This window comes from Pholis gunnellus, assembly GCF_910591455.1.
Source record: "Pholis gunnellus genome assembly, chromosome: 12".
In the NCBI taxonomy this organism is placed as follows: Eukaryota; Metazoa; Chordata; class Actinopteri; order Perciformes; family Pholidae; genus Pholis; species Pholis gunnellus.
In genome coordinates, this window is record NC_136539.1 from 13,329,114 (window position 1) to 13,341,575 (window position 12,462).

Below are 12,462 nucleotides of genomic sequence, written 5' to 3' on the forward strand. Positions count from 1 at the left end.
GGTCACAGGAATGATCTAAGGGGGGAAGACATATTTCTGCTACATAAAGTTAGGATTATTTCTTCATTCTTTGATACGCCTCTAGACCTAGTTATAACATGGTGCAACCTGTGAAGAAAGGTAGCAAGGAGACATAGCAACGTTTTATAGGGGTCATACACAAAATAAATGAGAGCAAGACAGGCTTCTTCATTTTTTCTTGACTTCTGTTTGAGTCTTGACAGAGTTGCTTACATCAGAGCACTCTTTTTTATGTATTGTTCCCAAATGAATCAGATTTACTCAACTTTAGTGCTCATCCACAAAGACATTTTCCGTCTTATTGTCAGAAAACAAAGAGAAAACCCAAATGCTGTTCTCTTAAATGGACAGGAGACACATCATTGCTGCTGCAGAACAGGACACCACAGGTCCTCAATGGCAGCGCTCAGGTTACCCTTTGTTTACCATACTGTCAGCATACCTGGAAAAGGGATATCGTATCTGATGTTCAAGAGCTTCTCTGTGACACAGTGAAAGGATGAAGAAAAATAAAACTACGACTGGGATATGTGTTTGGTTAAGTGTTGCTTTGTGATGATAGTAAATGCAGACGCTTCTTGTGCATAATAATATGCCCCCCAACGTTTGCATTTATGTCACATCTGCATAATTCTGAGTTTCCGTGATTGTTGGAGGTGGTAATAGCTTTAGTTGATGTGAACAGCTGCAGCACAGGGGCCGTCTTTGTCACCAGAAACAGTGCAAAGTAAAAGTGACTAATCTAATTTTCTGCTTCCATCAAACTCGCACAATCCTACCCTCTCTGGTGAAGCCTTGCGGGAACTCCACTTGGTAAACCCTTTGGTAAGTCTGCGGAGAGAAAATATATAATCCCTTTTAAGGGGATGTGAGGAGGCTTTGCAGTAAATCTCCACTAGCCACGAGCCAGCCTGGAAGCACTGCGCCCTTTTTCTCACCCTGGACGACCAAAGCCTCACAAACAAAAGACTTTTTTTTTTTTTTTTTTTGGTTTAAGTCCCCAAAACTCAGCGGTCCACCTGCATAATTAATAATCTCCAAATGACAACTTTGAATACACAAACCATCAATCTAGTTAACAATAAGCCAACATCACGGTAAAATGAAAACATTCTAAAAACCTAATCCACTGTCAGAAATGAATCTCTGTCATCTAATTGACTGCTGTTGTAGCAGCGAATGTGACATGATGCACTGCAATACTATACAGGGAAATACCGTTTGTGTAAATGCAAGAAAAAATGTAAATTATGTGTATTTGTATCACCAAACTGTGGCATCACTCCAACAAAATTGAGACTTATAACTCCATGTGTGAGTATGTTACGATTGCTTTGGCTCGGTTTTTATATAACAGGGTTTCAAAATGCAAAACTCTCAATCCAAAAAACTTCTTATTCTTTCTTCGAAATACAATATTCTAAAGTAAACACTAAATCAGATGCTCAGTCTCAGAATACCACCACCTCATATCATATTACAAAGTGTACAGATTCAACAGACTGCCCTTATTTTAACATAGCTTCAACTGAAATACATTATAAATGCAATTTCTTTTGTTTGCATTGTATTGAGTGTATGTTACAGTCATGTACATTTATGGTTTAACATTATGTGTTTTCCAGCATTTCATCATCACTGTAACTTTCTGGATTTTAGATGATTAAACCTACAAGTGATTAAAATATTTGATGTTTGATGTCTTGAAAGAGAAGTAACTGTCATATCGAACAGAAAAACTAAAATAATACAGTGAAATACAATAACAATCATTTTGCCTTCATAAACGTAAGGCTTTCTGTAAAGTTTGACTGTAGAATTCATTATCTCTATATTGACCAATGCAGCATACTCGAGAATTTAAAAGACTTTTGGATGAATGGCAGTCCTTTTCTAATTGCTTCCGTCATGATAAATTGGCATTGATATGCAATGTATTATCATATTTGATACAGATGTTTTCATTGTGTGTGCTACCTGAGATTTTGAGGTCAATATTACTTTAGAAGGACGGCATTTTGTCTTCAGTTTTGCAAATGAAATGATATCCTGAGGGGAAAACTCAGCCAAAGAAATTCTAAAATACTATCATAAGTTTGTGACCCTACAGACCAATTTGTATTTTCTTTCTCATTATTTCTCTTTTCTGGTTTGAAACTATTTGTTGAGGTTTTTAAAAGTTGGATTTGTAAAACTATATACTGTTGATGAACACCACTATGCATATTTTTGCAAAGTAAAGCCTGTAGGTGAAGTAGCACCACTATTAAAGTAATCCAGTTGACAGTGTATAGCATGTGCATTTTCTGCATGATGGGAAAACAACTCCTACCTCGAGTACGCAGCCTCCGTATTTCCATCTCTAAAATCTGCAAGACAGGGGAAAGTGGTTCAGACATCAGCGGATTACTGCTCAGTCTTGTATCCATCTTTGTCTATCGGGGTCAACACAGCCAACGCTGTAGACAGTTGTACACAAACCTTACTGTTACTGGCTTTAACTAAACAAGTCTATACGTGCAGCTTACCGTCCATAGCAACATGTCCGAACTGATTTCCCCTGTTTACTCAGCGAGGGGATTTTAATTATTAACAGTATAGACATCTGAGCATGTTGTTCTGCAGACCGGAAGCTCTGAGCTGACCAATATCAACTTCAATAGTCTATTCATGCTGTGTGGGGCGGCAGTGTACCTACCTGGACCGGAGGTGCATGAGGAAATGTCCAGTGATGCTCGCAGCAGCACTGCCTCCAGCACCAGCATCTCTCTGCAGGAACATTGTCACACAGTCTCGGTGGTTCAACTCAGATACAATTCCTCAGCTGGTCAATACTAGATTTTTTTTTCCTTTTCTTTTAGCCTAATTGGCAGAAAAGAGAGGCTTTGTGTGGCCATTGTTTATGAAACTTTGACCCAATTTTCCTCAAAGTGCTCAGTCACATGGCATTGAAAGTGCTTTCTGGTGCTCTGAACCGGCCAGTTGTATAAACAGTTCATTCAGAAATCCACAGAACAGTCACCTGTGAATATGATTTCTTCCGAGTTTTATTTTATTTTCTCTGCAGTCTTCTCTGAAAAAGACAAACCCACTTACAACTAGCATACACTGAAAATAATTCAGTGATCTCTAGTGTGTACTGATGCATCTGCTCAGTTGCATTTAAATATCTAGCAGCTTTGGAAACCAGCTGTATTCTGGTATAAAGTCACATTATACTTTCACAAAGGTCACAGGATTCGTCTGTGGATGTTATAATCTGATGAGCTCCAGTGAACTGAGACCCCTGGTGGACACAGTTTGGAGGTGGATGTCTGTATCCAAACCAGCCACATTTCCTCACTACAGCCCACATCAGTGGATTGAGACCAGAGAAAGGTCATTACAGAACGTAATATTTGAGCTTTAGGCAGCGAAGATGATAGCGGTGGCATGAAATCCTGTTTTCCCTCTTGTCCGTCTAGAACTCAAGTCAGTCAGATTTCACTGAAATTACACCCGTTAGAAATGATTCTTAACAGTCATGTGGAGATAAAGAATGAGTGAAAAGAAAAGTTGGCAACAGAAAACAAAAAAAAGACACAAATCAGTGTGTTTATATTTTATTCACATATGTTACATTTTGCATTAAATGTCCAAGTCATACTTTCTGGTCAAACTCAGAAAGTTTGAGTCAGCACCTACAGTAATGTACTGTATTCTCTCTTCATTCATACAGGAGAACACACAAGAGCTTCCAGTTACAATTTACACCCATTACTCATTGGCTATTTGGTTGCGGTCATTTACAAAGTGGGTACTGCAAAATAAAGAAGAGAGGAGAAACTCGGTAAACACAAAAGCAGAATGCATGAATTCAAGAGGAAGGTTTTTCAAGTGTTGACTTGTTCCTTAAAGATCCCTCGACGCCGCACAATGTGGCCCAGCATTTCAAAAATCAGACGTCATTGATATCAGCAGTGTGCTGTTTATCACTCCAAAAACACTGTTGTAGGCACAGCTGGATAAATGTCCTCTCTTCAAGAAAACAAAAAAAGAAAATCCCAAAAAAATCAAGTAGCTAACTTAACGAATGGTGGCTTTAAAAGGATGTCATGCACAGTGTACTCAATTCTGATAATCTTGTTATGTTGGAATGCAACTATAAATCACAGCTAGATGACGCATGAGTAAGGGACAGTCATCACAATAAACGCTCTGTACTGCAGTTAGGACTCGACAATCAAGAGCATAAAAGGGGGAAAACGTATTTTGTCGTCACAGACGGGTGAAGATTATTGACATTTCTTCACAAAAGCAACTTGAATGTCACTGAATTTTATAAGTTTCTGGAGGAAACTTTTGACAGAAGCAATAAAACATTTCTGCCGTCATGGTGTCGAGTTTTGCCAGCGCAGCAGGACACCATATCAGTGCAATGACTTTTTCTTTCTTAAGAATGTATGCTACCTTAAATTCTTTTGACTTGTGGCTTTTTGAAGAGCGATGACGACGAATCGATCATTCATTGACAGGTTGTAGCTTTAGCTGTGTTAAGAGTTTCTTCTTCAGAACCAACCAGGAACAGAGAGCGCTGCGCGATGGGGCGGGACACCGAGAGCTGTAGTGAGCGCAGTGAGGTGACCGCAGAACCGCCTTAAACATTAACGGGAGTTTGAGTCAACATTCCAAGCCATCTTCCTTAAACTCAAAGCACAACCTTAGAAAAAGAAAAAAAAAAAATCTTCACAAAAGTTAAAATTACTTACTTGAACAATGAGCAGCAGCATTTAATTAAATATCTAAAAACGTATTTTAAACAGCAAACACAAAATAAATTCCTGAGGATGGATTGCAACTAGACCCATAAAAAGAGCCTTTGCTTGTTTGCAAAAAAAACTCTCTTGTGTGTTGATGGGTGGACTTGTCCTGCCTACCCTCACATGTCAGCAGATATTGAGTGCACATTGCAATAACATCGCTACACTCGTCAGGAGCCCGAAACTCATGCCAGCGCAGCAGAGCACATTTCGATAAATAAAAAGGGATATGCATTAACATCATCGTAAATGGTGCAAAAAGTAATCAAACTTTGCAGGGACATTCAGCACTTGATTTGTTTTTTATTTTTAACCCGAATAAATATGTTCCACACCAATTGAATTTCTGGGCAAAGTTGTGCTTTTCACTTTGAGCTTACCGAATTCTGTTTTTCCCTGTTGAAAATCACACACACAAAAAAAAAAGAAATCACTTAAACACACGCACACACACACACGCACACACACACACACACACGTGTTAATCTTTAGCTATGATTGTACACCAAACTTCACATAAACCAAGGCTGTGGCAGCAATACCCTCACTGGGATGTTTGTGTTTATCACGTTAAGAGTCCCCGAATATTTTGATCGAGGCAGACACATAAGCCAGAAAAAAAAAAAAAAAAACACGTCTCGGTCACGGGTTGCTGTTTTCAGTGGACTTTGGAAGATCTTAGAGTCCATTATAGTGAGGCCCCCAACGCTTATTGATGTGATCGAAGGTGTGTGAACCCCACTGCTGCTCCAACACTCGATACCTCTCCTCACATAAGAACAGAGGCTTGCCACGGCTGGAGAAAAGCCAGAGGGGGAAAACAAGTGTGAGAACTGGGTTGTATTTGCAGCAATAAGTATTTAAAAAAGGAAATGTGCCTCAATTTCATACTAGATCCTAATTCTAAGAAGATTTTGAGAAAACTGTGTTTGTACTTCACTGTTCTGTTTGTAATCATGATGTTATAATAACTCGTGTTACTCTTATTGTGACGTTTATATACACTATTGTCTCACAATGCAATGCAGAAAGAACGGTACAGAATTATGAATATGGTTTACCTGTATAAAGTGAACTGCATAACACTGTGCGAGTGTGTGTTTGTTTGTGTGTGATGAGCCGTACCGTAAATCGCGGTCCTCCTCTCCGTGAGCATCAAGGTAAACGGAACCCCACAGGCAGAAACGATGTCCACGGATGATGATGATGACCGAGGCATTAATCAGTAGAAAGATGCCTGTAGCTGCGCCACAATGTTGCGAGTGCTGTCAAAAGAAAAAAGTATTAAAAATCATCATGACACTGTCAAACATATGTAAATTAATCTTGCAATGAGGTATAACATTAGGAATTTGTTACACCTGTAAATTAGGTTGTGTTGGCCCTGATTTTGAAGCACCGAGGAACTTACCAAAACACATTCACAGATACCCTGCTGTTTGCAGCACACGCCTTTGAGACAGACGAAGGCGCCACAAACGAGGCAGAGTGCGGGGTCTTTTGGCACCTTTTTGCAGGCGGTGCAGGCCTTCCTGTGATAGTACTGGAAGATGATATTGTAGTTGTCGGGCAGCTGGAGAAGGCGGGGGGCTGTCCACTGAGGTTCCTGGACAAGCATCGTCTTCAGAGGGGAAGAAATACAGAAGTATGTCAAATGTACTGAAATCAGGCCAGAATTATACTGCGCACTGCAGTCAATACATTTTATCTTCAAACCCCAAAGTCTCAATAAAGATACTGGCTGCTCACAAGTGATACATTTTGTAAAGCATTTTCTTGCTATCGGCCCAAATAAAAATGTATTTACCAACTTTTTATGACATCATTCGGCTCTAAAATGTAATAATAAATAACATCCTTTGTCAAGTATTGGCAACCTAAATTGACATGCAAGACACAAAATGATGAACAACGTTCAAGGATACTGAAATACTGGCGGACGAGGGGAATAAGACACATGGCTAGTTATGCCAGTCGTTCTCCTCAGAGACACTTAACAGCTATGGACCTTGTCAACCAAGGTTGAAACTAATTTCCAAGTGTCAATAGCACTTGAGGCACATGAATCCTTCACAGGACATCAAGTTCTAAATACATGGTTTGAATATTTAATTGCATCGAGAGACTATTCACACTTTCTTTGAAAACTCCAAAAGCTCAAATTCGACTACATGCTGAGATTTTCTGAATTCAAACTTATACAGCACAATGAAGTTTGTTAAAAGGGCAGAACTACAGTTTTATTGTCATACTGGATTGGAAGCTATGTTCACATTCAGCTTTGAGTCCTGATTGGCCCTCAGATTTACAATTTTAAATAAAAAAACACATGGCCAGATTAACTGCTAAATAAGTTATCATTCTTTCTTAATACTATATCTTTAAAATGTCATTTACCTGTATATATTTGGCTTCAAATATTGATATGGCAAGATAATCTTATCAAGAACAATAATATAGTTATATATATATTTTCTCTGGTCTGAAATTCACACACATACCAATGACTGCTCTGCCTGCATCTGAGTGAGCCCTGTGACCTCAGTGCACCACTGTGTCACCAAGCCAAAGGCGCCGACCGCCCAATTCAGACATGAGGCACTGTGCACAATGGTGGACGGCTGAGGGGCCGAGGGTAAGATCCCCAAACACACAGCCAAGGACGCGAACTCCTCCTCCTCCTGAGGACACAAACACAAAAAGAAAGCAGCTGGTGAGGTCACTCGCTCTTTGCTTTCACCAACACCTTTGATTCACGAGTCGAATCTAAAAGGACCCAAACTCTAGTCTAGCAATGAGACGTTAACCATGCTGGTTTCATGTCGAAATCAGGAGAAATTTTAAAACAATGGAGACAAGATGAGTAGAACTGTTGACCGTTCTCGCTGCAAGGATACAAAAAGGTAGGGTAGCTTCAGCAGGTTGGATGATTTGTATCGTAAAACATACCGGGCAGCAAGTTAGGTTGTCTCCGTAGAGGTGATGCTGCAGGAGGCATGAGAGTCGCAAGAAGGGCAGACAGAACTGCTGAAGGCTGAACTCGATCGACTGTGGAGACCACACACTGGAGCTCAGCTGGGGAGGGAAATAACAGCGGCAGTTGATCAATAACCAGCCAACAGCCTGCTGATAACACCGTGATATATATCTCCCCTGGAGATTAGTGGCGACATTAGACCCCTGTTTTTCATGGTAATGGCCATTTCATTGTTTCAAAGAAAATGAAAAAGAGCAAAGACAAGAATGAGGGGATAGGGAGCGCCACCTTGAAGGCAGTTACGTTCTGAAGCACGTAACAGTCATTTTAGTGCCTCACCATTGACGTCTCTTCAGTTTTCACCTTGTAGACACTCTTGTCCTCAGAGAGCTCACCGATAACGTGACTGAGCAGCGCTTCAAAGGACGTCTCGGCATTTGAAGCGTTCTGTGGCAGAAAATGAAAACATTGACAATATGAAATCAAACATTTCAATCGAGGGGAGAACATTACATCGTCTGTAGGAGGAGGAGGATCCAAAAACTCAGGTTCACCTGCAGAATGAGGTACTAACGTGAACTCAAACTGATGAAGCCATGACAAATATCAGCAGTCTAAATTAGCCCCTCATAAGGCATACGCCACTCATTCATTGAGTCACTTTGAATGATTTCACAGATGGATACCTGCTGTTTCTTGCAGACAACATTTATCAAAGCCTACAGGGATTCTGAAATGACTAATACAAGCGCATGACCCTTAACCAAGGACAAAAACACATAGAAGAAATAAAATGGTCATAGCCTTATCAATCTATTGTTAGTTTGTAAGTAGAAGAATGTCACATATCACAATAAATATTGGAAATCAGAACGCGTCACTTATATAATGACTTATGCAGAATGAGCAGAGGACAATAATTCTTTCGTTACAATATAATATCTGATAAGTGGTGGAGACATTACTGAATGTGTGTTCTGATAAAAAAAATAAACCGGTTTGGCGAGTATTTTATATAGAGGAAAGGCTGCATGCATTTATCAGGCTGGAGGTGGTAGAATATAAAACAGCAGTCTTATCTCGTCTGCTGTACTTTGTCATAGATTTATAGGCGAGGAATTTCAAGTGCATGGATTTCCTCCCTCTAGGCTCTGACCTTTGTTCAGACCGCATCTTCTTTAACTACTTCAAATTTAATTACAATGGCGTTCCACCGAATATGGATGCCGTCCTCATTGTGGATTTGAAATCCATCTTAATGGCAGCTTGTGAATGCCTGGACTGCTGTTGAGGACAATGTAGTCGGAAGATACTAATCCCAACCTCCATTATGGATGGAAACACCCTAAAGAGGAGGGTTCCAGCTATTTGTCTTTTGACATTCAAGTCAGCTACGCACTAATACAGATTTAATAGACTGAAGACAGATAGCCAATTAATGAAACACTCTCCAGCAATCGTACGTTTCAAGATAATGAGGAGCGACAGTGGAACTCACGTAAATGAAACCGAAGGGGGCTCGATTCATCTCAATACTAACTCATACGCAAGGATTTACCGTTATAGATACAAGTAGACTTTAACACCTTTTGAAAATGTTGGCCAGCAGGGTTGAAACTACACAGAGAGCAAAGAAATAGTTCTCCTTACACAACTATTACAAAAGAAAGAGGTTTCATTCTGTTTTAAGTGCTGTGCCATTATCTTTACAGTATGACCTTCTTATCAGAACATTCTTTAGTTACACTGGAAAAATAAGGGGAATACATTTTCGCACCAGCATGTCATTATGAATCAGGCTCACGCGAGCTCACTTTTACCTTCTTGAGTGCTCCAGATGTGCTCCAGGCTTGCCGTTCTTCTGGGCTGAACTTGGTCGAGAGTGCAGCCAGAGCCTGAGCGAACTGCAGGTTGTACAGCATCTTCACCACACAGGTAAAGTGCTCTACACAGGGAGAGAAGGTGACATCGATTATACAAACCAAGACACGTGGGACCATACACAGAAGTGGAGAAGCACAATTTACACAAGTTAATTAATGTATTATGGATTAACACAAACCATTACTTCAACATGTGATTAATGTGGGAATTTTAAAAGATCTTCCAGCATTAACAACAAAAAAGAAGGCTGGCAGCTATTCACAGGGCCATTGTATTTCACAGTCTTGCACAGAGAGCCTCACTGAACAGTGGATAAGTGCAGGATAATTAGCAGAGCGTTTCAGGTGGAAAACGTAGGCTGAAGGATATTTAAGTTTGGCTTAAATGTACACAAAGAGAGCCATTCGTTTTTCTTCTACAGCAAAGGGCTACTGACAGCTCCACTGTCCTGCTCACGACAACTGTAAGTACACACAATTAAAAAAGGTGGAACTAAAAAAAGGAGGCCATCCCTTTATAGCAATTACGTGCAAAGTACCTCAACCTCTATTTCTGTCCAAAAAAAAAAAGAGAGAGCCTGTAACAATGATATGCTACGTGCTGTGAAACACCACCACCTTGAGAACAATCTGACAAACAAACAATCCTTTGTTTCAACCCAAAGCTACACTTTCCATTTAAGTCCCTTTTACCAATTATTCCAAATCCAAATCGTCCTTGCTCCATTGGTCAAACTATTTCAGTCATCAATGAAATGATCTGTCCTGCTGAGACACTTCTCTCGTTTAAAGAGACCTCGGCGTGTTGGAGCAGGTCTTCGGGGTGGCCCCTCCGCCTTTTCTAGTGAAGTACCAACATGGAGGAGATGAGGCGACAAGCCATAGATGAAGGGCACACCAAGGAGGTGCAGCCCTCCCATCACCAGGGTCACGTCTCTCTGATCCTCATGGCCAAATGACGGCAACAGGAGCACAGATAAGAGACGTGAAATGCTTCTTTCCAGCACTCAGCACTGATTACTACAGATAATGGGGCTGCCCTTGTGGAGCAGCTGCTGAGACACTCCCTGCTCTCTCGTAGCGTCGTGATGCAGACATAGGAACCGTACCTTTCCGCAGAGGCTGTGGCATTGTTAGCACAAAGATAATCAGCAGGGACGGGATGTCCCGAAACAGCATGGGTACCTCGGGCCTCTCGTCTTCAAAGCCACTGCAAAACAGACAAAAGAGCTTTCAATCAGTCAAATAGCTACTGTGATGGGGAAAGAAACAAGAAAGACATGCATTTATTCATGAATAAAACCAATAAGGCCACGCAAATTGTCAAATACAAGTTCTCTCTTTATTACACGCCCATTGTAAATATGGTTAATTTTGGCTGTGCTACTTTTTACATAAGCCCCTTTCAGACATGCCCCTCATTACGTTAATGTGATAATATAACATGTCGGTCTACTCCGTCTCTCTCTCAAACATCGTGTGAGCATTGTCTCTTTCTGTGAATGTCCCATTGTGTGAATAAAGCCCTAAGATGTCTGAATCCTAAAAAGCCACCACTTTAAATTCCTGATGAAGGCGGCGATGTATTGCATGTCTGAAAAGAAAAGGTATGCGAGCAAAGGTCTTGGTGTTTTAAATTAGCTTATACACATGGCATGAAAAGGCCTGTTCCTTGCATTCCCTTAACAACTTCCTTAATGCAGCCCTGGTTACATTTTCGCATTGTGTGCCCTCTCCATTTAAATGTCGTCTTGTTCTGTTGACAATTTAGTGAGGCTCCAATCTCCACTCTACTCTTGAAAAGAGCCTCGGGGGCTTTGAATGAGAAGAACTGCAGTGAAAGAATAATACTCTTCCATTACCAAAGCACTCACCAGTTAATTCCACTGTGCATTGGAGGAAAGCCTGAGAGGACAGCGTGTTCAACCCTGCTAAGACCAATGCACACAAACTATATTTGCATACTGTAAAAAAAAAAACCTTGATGCAAAACCTCGTTGGTTTATCCAACAGAAATAAGGCTGGAGCAATGTTTGGATCCATTTAGGAACATTTCTCTTTGTCCTATTTAACTAGGCGAGATCCGGTTGACTGCCTCAGGGTGTCAATGACATCGCTCCCTCCTGAAACCCTATCAGAGTATTTTTAAACAGCAAATGGCTCCTCTGAGCATGCTGGATGGCTGTGAGCACTTTAATAGTAACAGAAGCTGTCTTACAACACTAACAGGGAGGAAAGGTTGTTCAAGCTCATCTTGTGTTGTTAAGTGCTGCCAGGAGATTTTCACATTTGTTTTACTCACACCATCAATCCTCACAACCCCAACACATGTGTGCATGAAACATGTGCTGGCATACGGTCGTGATTCAAGACAGAAGAATGAGAAAGTGTGCGCGGTAGAAACCGTGCCTTTTGTGTTTTGTTAAATACGGGTTTCTGGTGATGCTAAGGTGGACAGCTGGGAGCCCCGAGATGCCGTGCTGGTATGGTGGCGTTGTTGTGCTGCAGTTGTTCTCAGTACAGTGAATTTGACGGGGGTCGTTTGGCTCTCTGTGGAGTGCCCGGTAATTTGCCAGATGCAGCAATTATTGGTATCTATGGAAACCACAAATGGTCCCTTTGCTGTTTTTAGCTCCTCTTTGTGTGAAAAGGAAAAAGGCTGTTTGGGGGGGGGGGGGGGGGGGGCAGGACGAAATGGTGGCGTTTAGAGAGCGGACAAAGTGGCTCTTTGATTGCATGTTTATATGAGGAAGGAGAGTGTGAGGGGAAATTAGAGCCTGGG

General features: G+C 41.0%; 1 protein-coding gene across 2 annotated transcripts in view; it reads right to left on the minus strand.

The window, feature by feature from the left end:
* Positions 1-3,618: 3,618 nt before the first annotated feature.
* The window catches only part of ubr3 (ubiquitin protein ligase E3 component n-recognin 3), a gene marked incomplete at its 5' end in the record, with an annotated part of 32,902 nt that continues 24,058 nt past the window's right edge, over positions 3,619-12,462 (minus strand). For both annotated transcript variants that reach the window (XM_079169903.1, XM_079169902.1), the window contains 8 exons: positions 3,619-5,616; positions 5,946-6,085; positions 6,232-6,441; positions 7,322-7,501; positions 7,770-7,895; positions 8,137-8,244; positions 9,618-9,742; positions 10,790-10,890. In XM_079169903.1, coding sequence (XP_079026029.1) covers positions 5,499-5,616; positions 5,946-6,085; positions 6,232-6,441; positions 7,322-7,501; positions 7,770-7,895; positions 8,137-8,244; positions 9,618-9,742; positions 10,790-10,890 — 1,108 coding nt within the window. In that variant the 3' untranslated portion in view covers positions 3,619-5,498. The remainder of the gene's footprint in view (positions 5,617-5,945; positions 6,086-6,231; positions 6,442-7,321; positions 7,502-7,769; positions 7,896-8,136; positions 8,245-9,617; positions 9,743-10,789; positions 10,891-12,462) is intronic.